The sequence below is a fragment of the Megascapheus bottae genome, chromosome 16 (genome assembly GCF_031878675.1).
Source record: "Megascapheus bottae isolate mThoBot1 chromosome 16, mThoBot2.hap1, whole genome shotgun sequence".
NCBI classification, from domain to species: Eukaryota; Metazoa; Chordata; class Mammalia; order Rodentia; family Geomyidae; genus Megascapheus; species Megascapheus bottae.
Window position 1 is genome coordinate 45,565,739 of NC_143524.1, and position 23,811 is coordinate 45,589,549.

General features: G+C 48.2%; 1 protein-coding gene across 1 annotated transcript; it reads left to right on the plus strand.

Moving 5' to 3' along the window:
• The first annotated feature begins 471 nt into the window (after positions 1-471).
• Positions 472-23,223, plus strand: Mogat2 (monoacylglycerol O-acyltransferase 2). Its single transcript, XM_090349117.1, has 6 exons — positions 472-642; positions 6,948-7,126; positions 19,489-19,693; positions 19,855-20,029; positions 20,908-21,107; positions 22,327-23,223. The coding sequence occupies exons 1-6, from the start codon at positions 555-557 to the stop codon at positions 22,479-22,481; spliced, it is 1,002 nt and encodes a 333-aa protein (XP_090205243.1). The 5' UTR covers positions 472-554; the 3' UTR covers positions 22,482-23,223.
• The last annotated feature ends 588 nt before the right edge of the window (positions 23,224-23,811 follow it).

Here is a 23,811-nt window from a genome sequence, read left to right on the forward strand (position 1 = left end):
AGGCCACATTCCCAGCCCACTGTCCATCTTAAAAGTGGGCTAGAAAAGGGCGGAAGGAGGAGAGGCTGGAAAAGACTGAGCTTTGTTGTGCCAGTGAGCAGAAAGTGGGAGCAGGGGGTGTAGGAGATGGTGGCTCTGGCATTTGGGGGTGGGATGGGAGCTATAAATAGATTAGGGGAGGGGAAAAGGGATGGATGTAGCAAGAGAAAGAGGAAATGACAGCAGGTGCCATACCACAGAGGTGGAAGGGGGCAGATTGCATTACACTTGAGGTTTCATCTGAAGCAGGCGCAGAGAGCAAGATTCTAGCAGACCCAGCAAGGCGTCCTGGCAGTTAAGACATTGCCTACAAAGACTGATATGGGCGGACCTACTCTTTCTCTTTCTCTTTCTTCATTCCAGGCCCCTGCTTAGGAATTCAAAGGTTTCCTCCTGGAAACAGGACCCTTGCCTGGGCGGGGCGGGGAGGCCTGCGGTGGGCGTGGCCGCGGGCGTGGCCTCCACCAGGCTCTCACCACTTGGAGCCCAGATGGTATCCGACCAGCCAGGCCACCATGAAGTTTGCACCTTTGTCCGTGCCTTGGGAGCGCAGGCTGCAAACCTTGGCGGTTCTGAATTGGATCTTCTCTTTCTTGGCCCTGGGTAAGACAGATCTCGAGCCCCTGGGAGGGCAGCCATGGCAGGGTGGTTAAAAACAAATCTAGAGCGGGTTTGGCTGTGTTTGTGCCCTCAGAAAGACGGTTGGGCCTGTCCCCAGAGCCCTTTGAGAGGTCCCCGTCACTTTGGGAGGGTTTAGTTTTCTTGAACTTTTGCTACAGGTTCTCTTGGCGCTAAGGAGGGTGTGGGGAAGGAGGCATCCGGATGCAGGGAAAGTTCCAGCCTCCTCAGGCTGCTCTGACACCAAGAGCTTCATCTCACGTTTCAGAGTTATGTGGAAGCCAGATGCCAGTGAATCTCACTTGTGATCTTAGCTACTGAGGAGACGGAGATTCTGAGAAGGGGATTCTGCACATCTCATTGACTCATCTCTAGTTAAGTAGCAAAAAATAAAAAAAGGAGTGGAGATGTGACTTAAGTGGTAAAGCATCAGCCTTGAGTGTAAAAGCTAAGCAAGAATGTGATGCTCTGGGCTGGGAATGTGGCCTCGTGGTAGAGTGCTTGCCTAGCATGCATGAATGAAGCCCTGGGTTCGATTCCTCAGTACCACATAAACAGAAAAGGCCAATGCTGTGGTTTATGTGGTTTAAAGTGGTGCTAGCCTTGAGCAAAAAAAAAAAAAAAAAAAAAAAGCCCAGAAACAATGCCCAGGCCCTGAGTTCAAGCCTTAGGACTGACAAAAGAAAAAGAATGTGAATCTCTTTTTTTTTTTTTTTTGCCAGTCCTGGGCTTGAGCTCAGGGCCTGAGCACTGTCCTTGGACTCTCTCAAGGCTGGAGCTCTACCACTTGAGCCTCAGCACCACTTCCGGCTTTTTTTCTATGTATGTGGTACCGTGGAATTGAACCTGGGTCTTCGTGCATGCTAGGCAAGCACTTTAACCACTAGGCCAAACTCCAGGCCCAAGAATGTGAATCTCTTAAGTTCAAGACGGACATGCATGCACACGGGGGGAGCCGGGACAGGGAGCAGGCCGCTGCTGGATCACTGCTGCTCATGCCTGGGTGGGCACAGGACGGGTTGGGGATGTTCCCTGATAGCCTCACTTCCGGTCACCTTGGCTCAGATTTCAGGTCTGCTGATGGGAAGGGACAGTCGCTGGACAATCTGGTTTCATCAGGATAGGGAAGGAATGCTCTGGGTCTGGGGCTCAGGCTGAGCACAAATACTGGCAGTCATCTAAACATGGCCACACTTAGTATTTATTGATCACATGCAGAATATCCTCATGGTAATGCAGCTAAAGAGTGTGTCCCTGCAAGGCAGGTCTTTCAGGACTCTGCCTTAGCAGCCCTTCAGTTTGGTCTGTGTTTCTGTCCTAGGGTTGGTAATCATTTTCAGTTCCCCTTGTTATCCCTTTATACAGAAGGGCAAAGACCTCCTGGATCAGGAGACCTGGACTCCTTTATCTGCCAAAGGAAGAAAAGCTAAGGAGGAAGAGGGAGGAGATGTAGGCGACATTGAGTGGTGTAGAGAGCAATGGGTACCCAGAGGTAGGAGAGAAGGGATGCCACACTCACTCTGCTTCCTGTGGCCTCTGAAAGCAGGATACCAAGCACATCTCACACACATCCCATGCTCTGGCACCCGCCTGGTTCATGCTTGCAGAAGCCTGGCAAAGTCAGGAGAAAGTAGCATAGGAGCAGAGTAGCCCAGCAAAGAGGTCTGGGCTCATTCATGCCAAGAGAAGGAGTTTTCCCTTTATGCTGAGGGCAAAGGGGAGTCACAGCATTCAGGTAATGGAGGGACAAGGTCCAGCCTAGGGGGTAAAGGTCCCTGTGCCCGCCATGGAGGTGTCTTGGAGCGTGGGTAGAGGGACATGGCAAAGGGAGGAGCAGTCACAGTGTAGACCAGGGGTTAGGATGTAGGGAGCAGATCCAATGCAAACTGTTTCTGGACAGTCGAAGAGCGAAGAATAGATTTGTTTCTTGACAGAAAGTCTCACTGTGTAGCCTAGGTTGGCCTTGAATTTCAGATTCTTCTGCTTCTACTTCCCCAAGTGCTGTGATTACAAGGCATGGGCCACCACACCTGGCTTAATTTTTTCCCTATTTTTGAAAGGTTATATTTTAAATGGTTCTAAATGTACTTATGTAATATCTTCTGATTTGCCTCTTGAACCACCTAGTTGAAAGAACTTACCAGGTTAGCAGGGGGTGGACAGAAAAGTCTAGGTTCAAGAGATATTTAGGTGAGCTCTCCTGCATATAGACTTCAGAGATGACTGGAGAGGGGGAAAGAAGGCTGGGTGGATGCCAGATATTGCCCATGCATGGATGAACTCAGGCCTTCTGGAAGTGAAGGCACAGAAAATCAGGGGAAGAGGTCTGGTTTACTCTTGGCTGTAGAAGAGCTGTGAGAGTTGAGAAGTCACCATGTGAGCATTATGGTAGAGGTGCAGGGGAGAAGGCAGCAGAGCCACACAAATGTGGTACTTGAGGAAGTCTGAAAGACTAGCAAGAAGAATGGACACTCCAGAGTTGGAGAACACAGAGTAGAGGTGGGATGAAGGGTGGGGCACACATATTGAGCAGCTGATTCATACTGGATTTAAGGGATGCATTTTGCAAAATGCAAACAGAGTGGCTGGAAAAGTCAACTAAAAGATAGTCACCATCGGCTCAGGGCTCCAAAGTTTCCTCCTTGAGTGCCCTTCCAACCCTGTTGCCTATGTCTGCAGCTCCAGTTTCTAGAAAAGCCAGAGCTCACATTTGATGACTAAATTAATGAATTCATGAGTTAATGCATGTTGTTAGCATGATGTGGCCGAATCAGTAGGATCTGAGTCTCAAGTCCTCCCTTCCCTTTCTAGCTTGTTATATAACCTTAGCCAATTTACATACCTTCTCTTGGTCTTTGTAAAGTCAGGGTTTAAGCTTACCCTCCTCAGGGTTATAAAGAATGTATAACAGAAGGTGTCTCACTTCTTAAACAAACCCAGTCTGATGTGCCTGCCATCAGGAGTTATAGTCAGGGATGGAGATGGAGGGATAGGGATAACAACAACCTTGTTTTTTTCCCCTTTGGTTTAATATAATTGTGTGTGGTATGTGTGTGTGTGTGTGTGTGTGTGTGTGTGTGTGTGTGTGTGTATGCATGGGTGTGCACATGAGCACCTGCATGTATGCCAATAGTGGGGTTAGAACTCAGGGCCATGTGCTCTTGCTTGGCTTTTTTACTCAAGGCTGGCACTTTACTACAGCTACCCCTCCTCTTGCTGCTTTTTGCTCATTCATGGAACATAAGAGTCCATTGTACTTTTCTACCTGGGCTGGCTTCAAACCTCCATCCCCAGATCTCAGCTTCTTGAGGAGATGAGATTACAGGTGTGAGCCACCAGAACTCAAACTTTTGGGGTGTGGAGGTTGTTTGTTTTCAATATAAAGGATTTTATTTCCATCATAATTCTAACAAACAGAAAGGATTAAACAATTGTGAGACAATCAGAAAAATTGGAGAAATGGCTGAACACTTAATGTTACCAAGAAAGTACTAACCTCTAAAAATTAAAAAGATGCAACTGTGACTGTGTATTTTAAATGATAACATACTTTAAGCACACATGCTGAAATATTTGTGGATAACATAGCATGGCATCTGGATGGGTCATTTTTGTCTTCTTTTTCTTCTTCTCCTTCTTCTTCTTCTTCTTCTTCTTCTTCTTCTTCTTCTTCTTCTTCTTCTTCCTTTTTCTTTTTCTTCTTCTTCTGTTTGTGAATTGTCACATACTTTTTATAAAATAGTAATCCATAACTTTGGATTTTTTTCTTTTTTTCAGTATATTCCTTAATTCACAATGAAAAGAAGTCAGGAAAACTTTATAGCATCTATTCTACTTTTCACACTTTTCTCAGCATAATATTTTATTATAAAGGAGAATGTACAGAGGGTTTAATGTTTCCCAAGTCTAATTATTTTTAAACTGCAAACATAGCACCTACTTTTTTTTAATATTTTCAAAATAAAAGACCTCATAACTTCACGCTTCCAGAGGTTACTATGAACCATTGATTGTATTGTCTAGAGCTGGTTTCTTAAAGTAGCAGCTACCTGCACAAGTTTTTGGTTCTGTGCAAAGAAAGAGTGTTAGCTGGGGTTTTTATTATTTCCTATTACACTGATGATTTTTTTGGGGGGATAGTATCTTGCTGTGTAGCCCAAGCAGGCCTCAGACTCACAGTATTCCTGCCTTAGTCTCTTAAGTACTAGAATTACAGTTGTGTATCACCACAGTGTGTGGCTATGCACTGCTGGGATGGTGGGTATGCACTACCAAGTCCAGCTTTTAATGATTGAGATGGGATTTTGAGAACTTTTCTCCTGATTCGGTGTGGGGTCATGGTCTTCTCTATGTCTATCTCCTGAGTAGCTGGGGTTATTGGCCTAAGTCAACACATTCGGCTCAAATTTTACATGTAAATTATTAATTAATAAAATGTGAATCATTATCCCTTTCATCCTTGCCTTCTGGCATCCTGTCTCCATCTTGCAGATTTGCAGGGATCCTTGAACCCCTATACTGTGTAACTCAGTCTTCTACAACTTTCTAAATGACTTTTTAAAAATTAGATAAAACAAAGGGCAGCTAAGCCTTAAGTCTGGCTGGGTGTCAGTGGCTCACCCTTGTAATCTTAGCTACTCAGGAGGCTGAGATCTGAGGATCACAGACAAATCAGGGAGAGTTTTATTTCCAGTGAACCAGCAAATAGCCAGAAGTGGAGGTGAAGCTCCACGGCCATCAACTGAGAGAGTATAAGGCCTAGTGTTCCAACCCCAGTACCCTCACACATTCACACGCAATGGTTAAGATGGCAAACTTTATTTTCAGAAAATTTTAGCAGGAAAAACAACATTTTTAAGGCTGGAGATGTCTAGAGCACCTACCTAGCCAAGATAAGCCTCTGAGTTTAAAACCTGGTTCTAAAAAGTATAAAATACAATGAAATGAAACGCAAGCTCAGGTAACTCAAAATACAGCTCTGGAATGTTGACTCCACAAAGGTAAATATTTGTCTGTAGGTTCTTCATGCAGAGAGGACAATTGGGGCTCCAGTCTATATCCTTTGGCTGCTTAATCTTTACTTTTCCAACCAAGTCAAAAGTCCCGTCTTGCAGGGAGTTCTTCATGAGTGACAGATTCCCTGGCAGTAGACTATGCAACAGGAAGCTGGCCTGCTTTAATCATATGAATGCAGGGATTGGGACAGAACTCCTTGACAGAGCATTGAGCTATGGCGAAGCCTGTGTGAGGCGTCAATTTTCAACAACCCCTCCAGGCAGGCGGCGGGAGTTGGGGGGAAGCTGTGTTGAGTGGAAGGAACTGGGGAGCTGATATTCCCTGGCAATGACATTCTTTCAGCATCTGTTTGTAGCAAAATAATAGAACTCTACTCTGGGCCTGGGCCTGCTGTGCCTGCTGTGCCTGCAGGAGAGTGAGGGGGTGCTGGCTTCTTCCCTCCCTACTTCAGCAAAGGGCAGCAGAAGAGAAGGAAACAGCTGGGTGTGTTGAGAAACACAGGATACCACGGAGAGCCTGCTCAGGGACTGGCGTACTGGGTGTATAAGAGTAGATCAAAAGCAGGAGGCCAAAGGGCAGCTGTGGGGAGCCTGATGCCAAGCTGGACTCTGCTTAGCAGCCAAGAGGAAGGATGGAAGCACTTTTGCAAGAAGCTTAGGCTGCACTTACTGGAAACATGAAGCAAAGGATGGGCAGAAAGGGCTGGGTAAAAAAGGCTCTCCTGGTCTCTGGGATCCCCAATGATGGAAAACAGAAGTCAGTCTAATCTGGTTACATTTGTTGTGTTTAAGTTTTTATGTCAGTTCTGGGGCTTGAACTCAGGGCCTGGGTTCCTGAGCCTTTTTTGTTCAAGGATAGTGCTTTACCACTATTGTTTTGGGGAAGAGTTGCTTAATTGGAAATAAGAATCTCAGAGACTTTACTGTCCCTGCTGGCTTCGAACTGTGATCCTCAGATCTCAGTTCCCCGAGGAGCTGGTGAGCCACCAGTGCCTGGCTTGGGTGCATTAGTTGGGACACTGGTTGTTGCTGCACTGGGGAAAAGGAGATGGGGAGGCAGCAGGTGTGGAGCAGGCAGCCTGGTGCCCTGGTGTGGGGGGGGGGAATGATGTAGGACTTAGGTCCACCTATGCTGAGCCATGCTCCAGTGTGCCATGGAGCCCTCTTGGTACCCCATGATAGAAAGCAGGGAGAGCTGGTCTCTTCCTCTTGGGAAAGATGCCCATGGCCTCCTCACGGTCCTCAGGCCCCTGACTACCACGCTTCCCTCTGCAGGCCAGATATGCATCGCCATCTTCATCGGCCTCCTGTTCTCCAGGTTCTGGCTCATCTCTGTCCTGTATGCCGCCTGGTGGTACCTGGACAAGGACACGCCACGACAGGGGGGCAGGCGTGTGGACACCTTCCGGCGCTGGAGAATATGGAACCACATGAAGAATTATTTTCCAGCCTCGGTGAGTGTTGGAGCTGACTGTGATGTGGTCAGGGCCCCACAGCTCCTTATCACTGTCCTCAGAAGCAGGGATGCTGGCTGGGTCCTCAGGGAAGGGTCCAGCATCTCTCAGCTTGTAGCTTTCCATCTCCAGGAACCTGGGGTTTGTGGGAGTCTAGAGAAGCCCTGGAGGGCATGTAGTTAGTGTGTCATTCACACGTCATGTGTGCCTGTGTGTGTGTGTGCATGCCAGTCCTGGAGCTGGAGCTCAGGGTTTTGGCACTGTCCCTTAGCTTTTTCACACAAGGCTAGCATTCTAACACTTGAGCCACAGCTTCACCTCTAGCTTTTTGACAGTTCATTGGAGATAAGAGTTTCACGGACTTTTCTGCCTCTGCCTCTGAGATCCTCAGATCTTATCCTCCTATGTAGCTGGGATTACAGGCATCTGCTGCTGGCGTCCATCATAACACACAAGAGCTCTCAGAAAGTAAGTTTAGTGTTAGGGTGGTCAATGACAGCTTTTAAGAGACAATCTGACTCCAGGTTATACTCATCAGATGAGATTGGGGCCTGGGAAGAACAGGGGCATGACCAAAGTCACACAGCAAGTTCCATCACAGATTTCCATGTTTTGGCATTATATACAATGGCACTGTGGCGTGGGGGCGGGGAACGCTGAGGTTTCCTGTCTTCAAGTTTTATTCTATTTTTCCCTTGTTGCTGGCAAGCTGAGCGTCTTTAGGCAAGGCCCTGTCCAATTCTGAGCCTCAGTGAGCACACCAATAACTTCTGCTTTGTACTCAGAGCTCTGGCTCTCCAGTTCACAGTACCTTGTGATCATTGTGGACACTGGCCCTGGACTTGAAGGATGGTCCTGAGACACCTTCCACTGAATCCAGGCAGACCACACCCTAGATGATTTGTTTGGCCAGCTAGGCTAGGGGATGGGAAGGCAGTAGGAGCACAGGTGGGCCAGACAGGCTCAACTGGTCCTTCCCTGCAAGCAGTAAAAAAGAAAGCTGTGGAGCTCCACAGAACAGATTTCAGTCTCCATTCTACCGCACATTAGCTGTGTGACCTTGGGTGAGTTACAGAGTCTCTCTGAACCTCCCTTTGGTTGTATATAACATAGAGATAGAGACAATACCACATCCCATTCTGGGCCATGTGGATTTGATGAACTAAGCAGGTAGAACTGATACAGTTATTCTTTCACCAGGAAACCTGGGTGTGGCTATGAGTTTGAGGGGACTCTGAGCAGCTGGAGCGCTGCTGTCCTGACCTTCATACCTGCCTGGCTTTTTCCTCTGCATCTAGCAGCCCCACCTCTTCATGTCCTCCAGGAATTAGATTCCCCTGTTTGCCAAAGGGGAGGATGTAAGAATATAAGTCCACTGAGGTTAAACTTGCCTGAGTCATGAGGATTCACAATCAAAGTCAGGAATCCTGCCACGTTCCTTTCTGAGAGCTCTGGGGCCCCACGAGACCAGGGAGGGCCGGGTGATAAGAAGCATGCAGGAGCTCTTAGCACCCAGTGAGCAGGGCCTCCAGGGCAAAGGGCTAATGTGGACAGGAGCAAAGGGCAGGGAGTGGGCTGGCAAAGTATGGAAAGGCTGAGCCCAGGAGCTAGCTTGGGGGTCTCTGGTGGGCAGCAATCCTGCCCATCCCTCATAGGAACTTTCCGTAGGTCTCGTGAGCCAGGACCAGCTAGCCTTGTCAGGGCTAGAGCAGCCCTGGATGTGTTGTGAGCAGCGTTCCCTTGCCCCTCCCCACCCAGGACTCTGAGCTTTGCTATTCTGAACTCTCTTCCTCACTCCACCACTCCCTCAACCTCTAGGCCTCCATCTTCTGTGCCAGGAAGGTCAGCCTCTCTGGGAAAGTATGACCTGGAGCCTGGAGAGATTTTAAGTATCTCAAATTCCAACCAAACCAAAGGAAACCAGCAGATTCTGCCCTCCCGTTGTGTGTGCCAAATGCTGGCTCTGCCTTTGCCTCCCACTTGTGAACTGAATTCTAAAGTCACCAGTGCTTAGAGCCAGAGAGGTGCTTCAGATCACAGCCGAGGCCCGGAGCAGCCACCGCACTCACTCACCCTGGCCCTCGGGAATGTCTTCTGGGCAGCCCAGGGATCACAAAGGATAACACCCAGAGGATTTCCAGCTGCAGGGCTGGAAAGTGACAGGAAATTGGGAAATAGCTCCACCTGGATACTGTTGATAGTTGTAGGACCCTGGACTCCATTTGCAGAACTGTATACGCCTTTGTGGGATTTTTTTGGTTTGTTTGTTTGTTTTTGCTGGTTGTGGGGCTTGAACTTAGGGCCTGGGCTCTGTCCCTGAGCGATTTTGTTCAAGGCTAGCATTCTATTTCTTGGTGCCACAATTCCTCTGCCAATTTTTGAATGGTTAATTTGAGATAAAGGTCTTCTGGGGACTTCCCTGCCTGGATTGGCTTTGAACAGAGATCCTCAGATCTCATCCTTCTAAGTAAGGAGGTGTGAACCACACAGGTGCGTGGCCTGGAAATACCATGTTTATAAAGTTTCCTTTCACACCCAGAGCTGCTGCCGGCCCAAGGGTTTGCAGTACCAAGAGATGGCCAGCAGAGGGCAATGCAAAACTTACTATGCCAGCTCTAGACCAGGTGCTTGCAAAAGATAGGCTGAAGCCTTCAGACTCCCCTCTCATGGGCTTTTGAGGATGCACTCCTCCCTTTTGGGCTACCTTACCAGTGCAAGCTCTGCAGGAACCTTAGGCTAAGCAGAAGGTAGGAGGGTCCAGCTCTGCTGGGATTCTCTGTACTCCGCTTTCAAGTGCTGGTCCAAAGGTTTCCCAGTTTCTCTTAACTGTTCCTATGATTTCCCTTTTTCTTTTTGTGCTGGTCCTGGGCTTGACCTGAAGGCTTAAAGCACTTTTTTCTCAACTGGCATTCTGTCACTAGAGCTGCACCTCCCCGTCCAGCTCTTTGATGGTTAATTGGAGATAAGAATCTTGTATTTGTCTGCCTGGGCTGGCTTCAAACTGTGATCCTCAGACCTAATCTTCCTCAATAGCTAGGATTACAGGCATGAGCCGCCAGCACCACTTGGCCACAGTGACATTTGGCTGTCGCTGTGATTTTTATGATGATGAAATGTCAAGCAAAATTAGGACTTTATCTAGGCCTTGGAGTTTTGTAAATTCATGCCTTCAGCCTCTGAAAGGAAAAACGAGTGGAGGAGTGTCTGTTTGCATGGTGGTGAGAGCTAGTCCTGCCTCATGCCAAAGACCATTCAGGCGCTGAGTGTGTTGCCCAGGAAGATTTCATCAGCCAGAGCAAACAGGGTCTCCACAGGTCAAGGCTTAGGGAGGGACCAGGTTCTGGGTCCAGGCTCTAGTGACAGGAAAAATCACCCATAGTATCACCATGCTAGCCATGGCAGTCAGCTTGGGACAGCACATTCTCCCCCTCCCCAACCCTTCCCTGCCCTCTGCAGCTTTGAAGGTCTGCAGGATGCACTGGCATTGGTATTTAGGACCAGATAATCTTTTGTTATAGGCCTGTCCTGTTCCCAGCATCTACCCATTCTCCCAGCTGTGAAAAATAAATCATCTGCAGATAATACCAAGCATTCAAAGTTGGAGGCCAGCCAGTCAGCGAAAGCATCTGGTACTGAGTTTGAGTCCTGGTCTCAGACCTAAAAAAAGCAAGCAAGAAAATACCAAAGGTTCCCATCAAGGAAGCAGGAGGTAGCAAACTACTGTTGACAATCAGGGCCCAGACCCCTCCCTCTTCCTCTCTAGCCTAATCCTGACTACAGTTCTCTCTCTTTTTGTGTTGCATTTCTTCCAACACCCCTGTCATCCATCCTGCATTGTATACCTTCTTAGACCAGAGTCCCCCGCCCCGCCCCCACATACATCCTTACCGTGCCTTTCTGCCTCATTTATCCACCCCAGATGTCCAAGCATGAGCTTAGAGTGTATCCCACCCCACTGACCTTTGTCACCCTTCAAATAGGGGCTTTAAGCCAGGCACTGGTGGCTCACACCTGTAATCCTAGCTACTCAGGAGGCTAAGATCTGAGGTTCACAATTTGAAGCTGGCCCAAGCAGGAATGTCCATGAGACACTGATTTCCAATTCACCACCAAGAAACTGGAAGTGGTGCCGGGGCTCAGAGTGGCAGAACACTATCCTTGAGGGGAAAAAGCTCCGAGACAGCTCCTAGGCCTTGAGTTCAAGCCCTACAATTGACAAAAAATAAAATAAAATAAATAAATAAGTAATAATAATAATCATAATGGTTCTTGTTGAGTGGCAGAAGCAATTACATACAGAGCCTGGCTGTCTGGGCTTAGACTTTTGGCTCTGCCTCTTTACAAGCTGCAGGAGATGGAACGTGTGAATGAGCCTATGACTCAGTGAACTCATCTCTATAAACAGGGAACCCTGGTACCAGTAAATAGCAGGGTGAGCTGATGTTTGCATGACATCGGCACAGAGTAGGTGTTGAGAAAGTTCACCCATCTGACACTCTCTCCAGTGCCCAGGACCCACAAAGCTGCATTTCATCACATCCACACACATATGCAATGGTAAACCAACCACATAGCCTTTTATACATGACCAAAAAGAACCTCTTGCAGTTAGAATGGCCAGCCACATCTTGGTGTCAGGATGTTTGGGATGTGGATGGACAGGTGGGGTTGAGGGACTGTGCCCACAGATGTCACTGGGTATCTGTCAATGAGCCCAGGGCTGTGGCAGGGTGGGAACTTCACTGAGAAGCTGGGGAAGCCAAAGCCTGACACAGGGCCGGCCATGGGAGAGGTACTGCCAAAGCCTCGGAGAGTATCCAGCTGCTCCATCCTTCATGCACTTGGCCGAGACTCAGAGAGACAGGGAGGGGCCCCAGTCACTGCATACAAGTCACATGTATGCATGCGTGCGTGCATTTGCACACATACATATATGTACACAAGCATGTGCATGCACACATACACATATACACAGCCTGAACCTTCCCAAACCCAACACCACATGTAGTCTATCCACCCCTGCTTGCTGGGAATGATTTTTTTTAATGTTATTGTTATTACTGAGTAGTTGTATAAAGAGGTTATGATTCAGATGATGAGTGTAATGCTTCTTGACAATGTTCCTCTTTCCTTCATCCCCCCATGTTCCAACTCTTGTCCCCACCCGCAAGCCACATAGTTCATGGTTTCATAATGTACATTGGACACAAAGACTGTATGTACTCACCCTTTCTCCTCCCATTCCTGTGTCCCCCCAGAACACGTCTCCATTTCCTGGTGTGTGTGTGTGTGTGTGTGTGTGTGTGTGTGTGTGTGTGTGTGTGTGTGTGCATGCCAGTCCTGGGTCTTGAATTCGGGACTTGGCACTGTCCACCTCAAGGCTAGTGTTTTATCATTTGAGCCACAGCTCACTTCCGGCTTCTTCAGTGGGTGACTGGAGATAAGAGTCTTACACGTTTTCCCGCCCAGGCTGGTGTTGAACTGTTTTCCTCAAATCTGAGCCGCCTGAGTAGCAAGGATGACAGACAGGGACCTCGAATGCCTGGCCTGGCATTCATTTCTATAAACAGTACTTTAGTTGTTCAGAGGACTCCTTCCTAAGTATATCCTCCTCTAGTCTCTGTGTAAATGCATTGAGCCCTGTGTATTTTAGACCTAGTTTCCACACAGGAGAGATAAACAGGCTTTGCAGGCTCTCCTTGAGCCAGCCTGGAGCGGCCTAAGAGCCAGCCGCTCACCAGGAGATGGACCCTGGAGCCCTGGATTTTACTCATTTGACTAGAAAGTTCTAGAGTTAGTCCTGAGTACCAGGTGTGTCCTGTGTCTGGAGTAGAGGCTCCCTGCTCCTAACACTGCCTCTGCAGGAGATGGTGGAACTCACACCTCCTCATCCGTGTGGCTTGGGGCAGATTTGGGGACCCCTCGGCACCTCAGCATCCCTGCCTCTGCTACTACTACACCACAGCTGGCCTCTAAGGCCACATCGGCCTTAACCAACCAGCAGCCCCTGTGCTTTGTGGGTCCTGAAGGAGCCACTGGGATGTGGCATTTGGGTCACCCCAATGATGAGAGAGAACACAGGCACTTGCGGGACATGGGGCTGGCGTGACAGGACCCTGTGCGGAACTGGTGTCCTTGGCTCAAGCTCTGAGGAGGGTCTTCCAGTCTCTGGAAGGTTGGGACACCTTGTTAGCATGGTGTGACGGCTTCGTCATGGCATCAATGCAGAAAGGACTACAGAGAGAACTTGGCTTTGCAAAATGACCCATCTCCTGGGATGATTTCAGTCACCATTCACCTACATACACTGGGCATCCGACCTGGAAGCAATCGTGCTTGGAGGCATGGAAGGGGCACTGGGTACTTTATACGGAAGAGAATCGTTCAACTTCTATTTAAGTTTACTGGTCAATACCCTTTCAACTCACCTTGGGTCATGTTGACTGACTGATCAAAGTTTTCCATTCATGTTACCAGTATAGTGGTTAACCCATTCTCTCTCTCTCTCTCTCTCTCTCTCTCTCTCTCTTTCTCTCTCTCTCTCTCTCTCAACTTATTTTTATTGTTATTATTAAGAAGTTGCACAAAAGGGTTACAGTTGTATAAGTCACATAATGAGTACGATATTTCTTGGACAATTTCACCCCTTCCTTTTCTTTCCCCATTTTCCACCACCCATCCCTATTCACAAATTGCATAGTTCATTTTTAATGTAGTGTATATTGAATACAATGACTGCATTTGTCCACCCGCCCTCCCTCCATTCCTGTGCCCCCTTTTGGCCCCTTCCCCAAAAAAACTCCATGTTCCCACCTAGAATTTGTCTTGATCATTGTACTTTAGAGTTACTCAAAAGTTACCACTTTGGCTTCCTCCCCTTTAGTCTGTTTGCTTGTGTGTGAATGTACAGAGCCCTGTATAAGTTGTTCTGTCCAGTTATACTTTAGATCTAGCTTCCACCTATGAGAGAAAACGTGCTGTTTGTCTCTCAGAGCTTGGTTTACCTTAACATGATTTATTCTAGGTCCATCCATTTTGCTGCAGATGATACAGTATTATTCTTTTAAATGAGTAAAATTCCATTGTATGTATGTACCACATCATCTAATGTAGGGTATCTGTTTCTATAACTTGGCTATTGTGAATAGTGCAGCAGTGAACACAGATACATAAGTGTCTACCATATCCTGACTTGTGATGTTCTGCATAGATGCCCAAGCATGGTATGGCTAGGGTATTGGCAAGTTTTATGCTTCCCAGTGTTCTCAGTCTAGGCATCTTGGCTTAGCATTATTAGATATTTCCAGCAGCAAAGACAAGTATTGTATTTATGTTGCAAATATATGTCAGGAATCCAAAGCAAAGAAAATGGGGTTATCACAAAGATACTTAATGCCACGGTGTCATCCTCCCTGAGATGTCCTGGATGAAATGAGTCCTTGGATCACTCAGCTGGGAATTTACACCTTTGACTGGAAGTCATCTATAGGCAAGGAAGACTACTTTAGTGTTCTATTTGTGTGAGCTCTAGGAGTGTGTTGACTCCTGGTTCGGTCCAGGGAATGGGCACACCATTAGTCATGGGTTTTTAATATGTGTACCAACCAATTTTGTTAGTATGCGTGTGTGCATGCATGCACCAGTACTGGAAAATATCCCTCTTGTTTCTCAAAGCTGGCACTCTACATTTGAACTCCAGCTCCACTTCTGGGTTTTTTTTGCTGGTTAATTGGAAATAAGAGTCTCATGGCTCTGTCTCCCTGGGCTGGCTTTGAACTGGGATCCTCAGATCTTAGCCTCCTGAGTAGCTAGGAGTACAGATGTGAAAGAGCCACTGGCACACAGCTACCATGTTATTTTTATTATTGCTTTATTGTTGCACTCTTTTTTTTTTTTGGTGGATGGTGAGGCTTGAACTCGGGGCCTAGGCATTGTTCCTGAGCACTTTTGCTCAAGACCAGTGCTCTACCACTTTAAGCAATAACGCCACTTCTAGAGGTAAGAATGTAATGAACTTTCCTGCCTGGCCTGACTTTTTTGAACTTCAATCCTCAGGTCTCAGCCTCCTGAGTAGGTAGAATTATAGACATGAGCCACTAGCACCAGCTTGTTGCAATATCTTCCAGTTAGTATACTAATCAGTTTGGGCTTTAAAATACAAACCAATTGGCTGGGGGTGGGGAAAGAAGAATAGAAAAGGAAGGATATTTGCACAAAGACTGGACACAATCACATGGGCACATTAGTCAAAATAAGCCAAGAGTGGAACGGACTCATGTTCACCAGCTGATGAGTGGACAGACAAAATGGGGCATATACCTACAATGGAATATTACCCAACCATCAAAAGGAATGAGTGCTCATTCATGTGGATACATGGAGAGACCTTGAAAACATTCTGCTAAGTGTGGAACCAGTGTCAAGGACCTCATGTGTGATCATACTAAAGAGATATTCAGACATACAGACAGAGTGCATTAATAGTTGCCCAGGACTGAGAGAGGGGAACTGATCCATAATAGATAGGAGTTGGGTTTTTTTTTTTTTGTTGTTGTTGTTGTTGTTTTTCTAGTCCTGGGCTTGGGCTCAGGGTCTGAGCACTGTCTTTGGACTTTCTCAAGGCTAGAGCTCTACCACTTGATCCTCAGCACCACTTCTGGCTTTTTTCTACGTATGTGGTACCAAGGAATCGAACCCAGGTCTTTGTGCATGCTAGGCAAGCACTCAACCACTAGGCCAAACTCCTGGCCCCTTTTTTGTTTTTTTAAAGGTATTTATAATTGTTATTATAAAGATGATGTACAGAGGGATTCTAGTTACATAAGTCAGGTAATGAGTGCATTTCCTCCTTCTCCTCCTCCTCTTTTCCTCCTCCTCCTTCTTCTTCTTCTTCTTCTTCTTCTTCTTCTTCTTCTTCTTCTTCTTCTTCTTCTTCTTCTTCTTCTTCTTCTTCTTCTTCTTCTTGTCAGCCATGGGACTTGACTTCAGGTCCTATGCACTGTTCCTGAGCATTTGCAGTCAACGCTAGCTCTCTATCACTTTGAGCCACAGTGCCACATGCATGAGCACATTTCTTTGGGGACAGTGTCACCCCGTCCCTTGCTTGCTCCCAGTTTTCCCACCCACAAGTTCATTTCCAACGTAGTGTCTAGTGAGTGGTTCCGTTGTGGCATGTGATCACCCTTTGTCCCTCCATTTCTGTGCAGGTATGGGTTTCTTTCTGGAGAAATGAAAATGCCCTGAACTTAATAGTAATGGTTGCACAATGTTTACAAAGTACACTGAGTTGTCTACTTTAAAAAGTGTTTTATGTTCTTTAAATAAAACCAGTAATTTTTTTAATGCAATCTCTAGCAACTTGGCTGTGCCTGAATCTGCCTGTTCTACAACTCGCTTCTGGGTGGGAGGCCAACCACTTTCCCTCTTTCCCTCCCTCCCTCCCCCCCCCTCCCTCCCTCCCCCCTCCCTATCTCCCTCCCTCCGTTCCTCTCTCCCTCCCTTTCTTCCTTTGTGCCAGTACTGGGGCTTAAACTCAGGACCTGGGTGCTATCCAGTAGCTTTTCTCTCAAGAGTAGTGCTCTTCCACTTGAGCCACAGATCCGCTACCAGCTTTTTGGTAGTTAATTGGAGATAAAAATCTCATAGAGTTTCCTGCCTGGGCTGGCTTCAAACTGTGATCTTCAGATCTCAGTCCCCTGAGTAGCGGGATTACAGGAGTGAGCCACCAGCTCCTGGTTGATACATCTTATATAGTATTTCTACCCTTGACCCCTACCCCAACCCCACCCCACACTCCTCAGCAAAACTGTCCTCTTCCTTTACCTCACTGAAATCCTGTAACACACACAAGCCGTGGTGCTTGTCCCTTCTCCAGCCAGCTGCCTTGTTCAACACACATTGTTCCTGCCACCTGATAAGCTACCATGACCATTGTCCCATCCCAGGACAGATCCATTCCATGTCCCATCCAGGTGGAGCAGCTCCCCACCTTATGGCTCCAGGGTCCCAATTTGTCTTGACAAGGCCCTGTTGTTGGATATTTGAGCAGATGCCCAATTTCCAATATTACCATAAAACAATATTCCTGCTGTGGCCCCGATGTTACTTTGCTCAAGTGTGAGCAAGTCTATAGAGCAAAAATCTCAGCCAAGGAGTTACTGGGCTGAAAGACAAATTCTATTCTTTCTTGTGGTTGTGATAATTATCAGCACATTGCTTTTGGGTTTTGTTTTTGGAGATACAAAATGCTCTCTCTGGAGCAGAGAATGAAAGGATGGATGCATGGAGCATGACAGGTTTTTAAAAATCACCAGGTGGGGTTGTGCCCATGTCCCTTTCCCAGGAAGAAAATGTGTGGGTCTCTGCTCTATCGGCATTTCCATATCTCATATGTCCTCTGCTGCACCAAGGCAAGAGTCTTGCCTAGGAGAGCCCCAGTCCCTCCATTTGTGTTTTCTGCAGCCCTTCTGCCATAAGCTGTCATGTAACTCAGAGGATATTGGTGGATAGGGAAGGAAAGGGACTGTGAGTTGCAGAGATTAAGCCCAGATCAATAACAGAATATGGAGCTGGTCAGGCACCTATGGCTTATCCTAGCTATTCAGGTGCTGAGATCTGAGGATCATAAATGAGACACACATCCATTTAACCATCAAAAAGCCAGAGGGTAGCATTCCAGCTTTGAGGGGAAAAAAAGTTAAGCCCGAGTACTAGTAAACACACACACACGCACACACACACACACACACACACACACACACACACACACACACACACACACACACACACACTGCAGCTGTGCAGCCTGGATGAGCAGTCAAGCTCAGGACCCTTCAGTCTGCTCTGAGGACAGGAAGGCAACAACAAGAACCCTCCGGGAGTGAGATTGATGGTAGGAAGAACTTCCCTAAAAATGCTGCGCCACATTAGAAAAGTCTTCCCCCACCTAGAGATTTGCCAACTAATTGTAGTGATGGACAGTTCCACCAAGGAGCCTTTTGCTCAGGAATTAGGGGGTGGGGCAGGTGCCCTGGGCCCCCCTCCATTCTGATGGGCTGTGGCTCCCAGAGTGCAGGGCACTGAGAAGAATGAGTCTCAAGATCCCTGCTGGAAGGGGAAGGAACCGGTCCTGGCTTACCATTGCAGCCTCTGGCAATGATCTTTGCAGACTCAGCTCTGTGCACAGCCCATGCAGAGCAGCGTTTGTTTGGTCAGTTCCCACCCCTCTACCTTCACCCCAGTTCACCTAGAAGCAACTCACAACAAGCAGATCTCTTGTCTACCTCTCCCCAAATACAGTGCCTTACAGACTCTGCTACACGCTCAGTGACGCAGACCTGACTAGGCCAGCACCCAGCCCGGAAAAGAGAGTAGACGAAGGGCAGTGAAGGTCCAGCCTGGGGGGAAGGGACACAGAGCCACACGGTGACACTCATCTAGTGTGAGATGATGAAGGACCCAGAGCCAGCCTCTGGGTCTGTAGACTCCTTCTGCCTGATGAGGAGCCCTTTCCACAAATATTCAGGGCCAAAGGGCCAGTTTCTTACATTGTTAGACTGAGAGCTTCTGGCATTGTTGCGCATCCTAGTGGCTTTCCATTCTTGTACTTTGTATCCTATATATCCTGTCATTTCAGGCACGTTGTTTGTTTGTTTATTTTTGGCCAGTCCTGGGGCTTGGACTCAGCACCTGGACCCGGTCCTTGGGCTTTCTTGAGTCTAGTGCTCTGCCTGCTACTTGAACCACAGCACACTTTCCAGCTTTTTCTACGTATATGGTACTGAGTAATTGAACCCAGGGCTTCGTGCATGCTAGGCAAGCACTCTACCACTAGGCCAAACTCCTGGTCCCATTCCAGGCACTTTTTAGTCCTGAACTTTGTTTGTTTTGTGTCAGTCCTGGGGCTTGAACTCAGTGCCTGGGCACTGTCCCTGAGCTTCTTTTGCTCAATGTCTACCACCTGAGCCTGAACTCTGTTTTCATCTTTTTGGTGCATGATTGAAGATAGGAGCCTCAAGAACTGTCTTACCTGGGCTGGCTTTGAACTGAGATCCTCAGATCTCAGCCTCTGGAGTAGCTGGGAATACAGGTGTGAGCCACTGGCATCCTAAGCCACTGGATTAGGCCTGAGCTTTTGAGGAACCCTAGGGAGAAAGGGGACAGGGCCACATGTTCCCATTTCACAGATGTGTGGCCAAGAAGGGAAGCAATTGGTGCAAAGCCAAGCACCGTGTCGTGGCCAGGAGATGTCCTGAGCCACATCCCCGTGGTCCTGAGAAACCAGGCGGTCACTCACTCGGGTCCCTCGTGAGTGGGGCACCGGGTCTGGCTCACCAGATTGCTTTCCCCCCCACCCCCCCCAGCTGGTGAAGACGGCCGATCTGGACCCCTCCCGGAATTACATCGCCGGCGTCCACCCTCACGGCGTGCTGGCCGCCGGGGCCTTTCTCAGCCTGTGCACCGAGAGCACGGGCTTCTCCTCGCTCTTCCCAGGCATCCGTCCCTTCACCATGATGCTGACTCTGTGGTTCCGGGCCCCCTTCTTCCGTGACTACCTCATGTCGGGGGGTAAGTCTCCCATTCCTGCAGAGCCCGGGGAGGAGGGTGGAGAGGGAGAGGCCCGGCTGGCCTGGGGAGCAGAGGGCATGGCTGGTGGCCTCTTTGGGGGGGGGGTGTGCATCCATCCCTTAAAGCCCTGCCGTGCAGGATCCACCTTTGTGTCCCCCCAGGGCTGGTCACCTCAGATAAGAGCAGCGGTGCTCACATCCTGAAGAAGAAAGAGGGCGGGAACCTGCTTGCCATCATCATCGGGGGTGCCCAGGAGGCGCTGGATGCCAGGCCCGGGGCCTACAAGCTGCTGCTGAAGAACCGCAAGGGCTTCATCAGGCTGGCCCTGGAACACGGGTCTGTAGGCCGCTGCGGGAGGGGAGCACTCCGGGCTCAGGGACAGGCTGGGAATGGAGACAGAAAAGCCTGCCCCGGAGTCTATTTCAGCACAGATCCTCCTGTCCACTCGGGAGGAAGATTCGATTTCAGAGCCAGGTGCTGGGGGTTCATGTTTGTGATTCTGGCTTACTCAGGAGGCTGAGCTATGAGGACGTCCTTTCAAAGCCAGCTGCAGCAGGAAAGTCGAGACACTCTCATCTCCAATGAACCCTCAGGACACCAGAAGTGGGGCTGTGGCTCAAAGTGGTAGAGTGCTGGCCTTGGGCTGAAGAGCTCAGGGATGGTGCCCAAGCTCTGAGTTCCAGCCCCAGGACAAAAAAAGAAAATTCTATTTTGGTGTCTCATACTCGTTTGTTTTTTTGTCCTGGGGCTTGAATTCAGATCTCAGCCTCCTGAGTAGCCAGAATTGCAGGAGTCACTATCCACGAGCTCATATTCAAATTCTTAGAGAAGTTTTCTCAAAGGAGACCGGGGCCTTGATGAGAGAAGGAAGGTACAAGATCTGAAGCCTATGGGATCTGGAAGAATGAAGTTGAGCGCATCTGGCAGATTCATTTTCCCAGGGTGGAAGAGAATTTTCTAGTGGAAAATGCAGATGTCTGCATCTAAAGCTTCTGGTCGGCCTATCATGTATGTGTGGGTAGTGGTGAGCCTGAGAAGGACCACCCAAGCCCAGCATCTTGCAGGTCTAGTTAATTCCTGGCCTCCTATCTCTGATTCAGAGCTGTCTTTTCTTCTCCAGTTCCTGGTTCCTGAGTTCCTGCAGGAAGCTAGTTAATCTTATAGCTTGTGTCCTGTCTGGGGCTTCCAACATTCCCACCCTTGTGTCTCTCCAGGGCAGCTTTAGTTCCGGTCTTCAGCTTTGGGGAGAATGACTTATTTCAACAAGCTAGCAATCCTTCTGGATCCTGGCTCCGCCGTGTTCAGAACCAGCTGCAGAAGATCATGGGCATTTCACTCCCACTCTTCCATGGCCGAGGTGTCTTTCAGTACAGCTTCGGTTTCTTGCCTTTCCGACAGCCCATCACCACCATAGGTGAGCCAAGACTAAGGATGGGAAAGATGGGTTAAGAGGGACAGGAAGTCTGGGCTCTGTGTCACAAGGATATGTGGACACAACAGGACAGACACATTCCTGACCACTTGGTGCTCATGACCAAGACTGGGACACACATGCTCAAGCAGCTATCCCTAATAGGGAATAAGAGACAATCTAGGTACAAGCTGTAAAAAGAGATGGCAAAAAGCAATCGCAGCACTGATTGCTGTGGCCTCATTCTCAGTGGAAGAGGTCAAGAGGCCTGCTATGTGACAGATAACTACTCTGGCTGCCTTCCATGCCCTCACTCAGTTTACCCTAGCAACTTTTGAAGCAGAGTCTGTTATCTGTTATTTGCTGGTGGTAAACTGAGACTCAAGTGCCAACCAGAAATTCACACTGCCTTTGAATGAAGTTTGAATGGCAATCCAGCTGACATTTTTACTATGTCAGAGAAAGAGTTTAAAATCAGACCCAGAGGATTTAATAAGACTTATTTTGAAAGGCTGAACACCAGGAAAGGAGAGTCAAAGTATGGTAAAATGGTGTGCAAAGTAGCACTAGAGCTGGATCCTGGTGGCTCATACCTGTAATCCTAGCTACTCTGGAGTCTGAGATCCGAGGATACCAGTTTGAAGCCAGCCCAAGTAGACAAGTCCATGAGACTCTAATCTCCAACTAACCATCAAAAAGCCATAAGTGAAAGCATGGTTCAAGTGGTAGAGTGCTAGCCTTGAGTGAAAAATCTAAGGGACAGTACCCTGACCCTGAATTCAAGTCCCAATCCTGGCACAAAACAAAAATATAACAACATCCTCCAGTACTGCTTCTTCTGAGCCTCGTGACCTTGAATGAATCAATTGATTTCTTAGAATATCATTTTCTCACTTGTCGTGGGAATAACAACAGGTTTGTCTCCTGGGATTAAGGCGGGGGGGGGGGGGGGGGAGAGGAGAGAACATGAAACACATATACATTACCTAGCACTTGGAAATCTGTATGGATATGTCACAGAGTTCCCTTAATACCTTAGAATCCAGTAACGGAGCTATGGGCATGGCTTAAGTGTTAGAGTGTTTGCCTAGCATATACAAGGCCCTAGGTTCGATCCTCAGGGTAGGAAGGGATGTGAGAGGGTGTTTTCCTGCAGGAGGATGGGAGTGGGCACCACTACCAGGTCCTGTGACCCTAGTGGTTCCCTGTCTGTGTCTTGCAGTGGGAAAGCCCATTGAAGTGCAGCAGATACTGAATCCTTCAGAGGAGGAGGTGAGCCAGCTGCACCAGAAGTATATCAAGGAACTGTGCAACCTCTTTGAGGCCCACAAGCTCAAGTTCAACATCCCTGCAGACCAACACCTGGAGTTCTTCTGAGCACTTCCAGCCACTGGAGAGGTTGCCTGGAGGGCCAGGATCCACCTTTAGGAGCTCTTTAGGAAGCGCCATGATGGGAAGAGACTTCCTGGAAGAGGTGTTGCTGAACATCAGTCTCCAGAGCCTTTCTAGATTCTGGCAACTCCAAGTGCAGCTGATAGCATGGACAGGAGACTGACCCAGCGACTGGGATCTGTATTCATTTTGCAGAAGTTCAGCAGGTCACGCCCCTCCTCCACTCCTTGGTCTCCATCTGTTTATTTGTGGAATTGTTAAGAGAATTGGAAACAAATGATTTCCCAGATCTCTATTCTGTTATAATGTTACTCAAAAATTGTAAGAGATGATGTAAGGGAAAAAGAACAAAAAAAGATTTCCTTGAATGATGGCACAAAAGAAGCCACCACTTCTGTCCCTTTCCCTGTGTCCCCTCCTGGATGTCTTCCTTTCCTGAGCTGAAGAAGAGGGGTGGACACTAAGTCCCACTCTTGACCTAGGCACCTTCCAGTTGCTGGAACCTCTGAGCTATGGCATGGCAGCTCCAGTGCTGGGAGGGAGGTAAGCAAAGAGAACAGCACCCTGACTGACTCTCCCTTGGAACCCCAGTTTCCTCATGGACTGAGATGGCCTTGAGTAAAGGCCACCTCATTATTGCTATGTGGGCTCATTATTCCACAAGGAAGTCTCTTACCCCTGCAACTTCAGCCCCCACCCCTGGTGCAAAATGGGGGCCCCAAAATGTTACTTCAATAAATGAAAAGATTCTATTTTTGTCCTCTTATCTTCCTGCCAAGCATGGGGGCTTGATTGAAGTCTCAGCTCTGACCCCCAGCCTGGCCCTGTGGCTCTGACTTGCCTTCACTTCCCAGCAGCTGGATCAGACGGAGCTGCTGAGAACCTTTCTTTCTCACCCATTACTTTGTCTGGTTTCATTCTGTTTTGAAAGAAGGGTAAGTCTGGGGGCAGACAGCACAGTGAAAACCAGGAAGGAGGTGTAGGGTTATATGTGATGCAAGTGGGGAATGCACTGAGCAAAAACATTCTGCATTATTCCTGAGTGGGAGACACTTGTCTATAGTGAGTGAATGGGGAATGGCTGCATGGAGCTGAGGCTTGACTCTCTTCCACCCCTCTCACAACAGGAAGCAGCCCTCCCCACTCTGGGGGTGGTTTACACCAAAGCCTGCAACATGGGAGGGGTAACAGAAGCTTAAATTTGTGGCATTGAAAGCGTGGCTCAGTTGATAGAGTGCAGAGCTAGCCGGCAGTGAATCAGGATTCCTGAAATAGGGGGTAGGGACTAAGAAAATAGAAGAGACAAACAGATGGG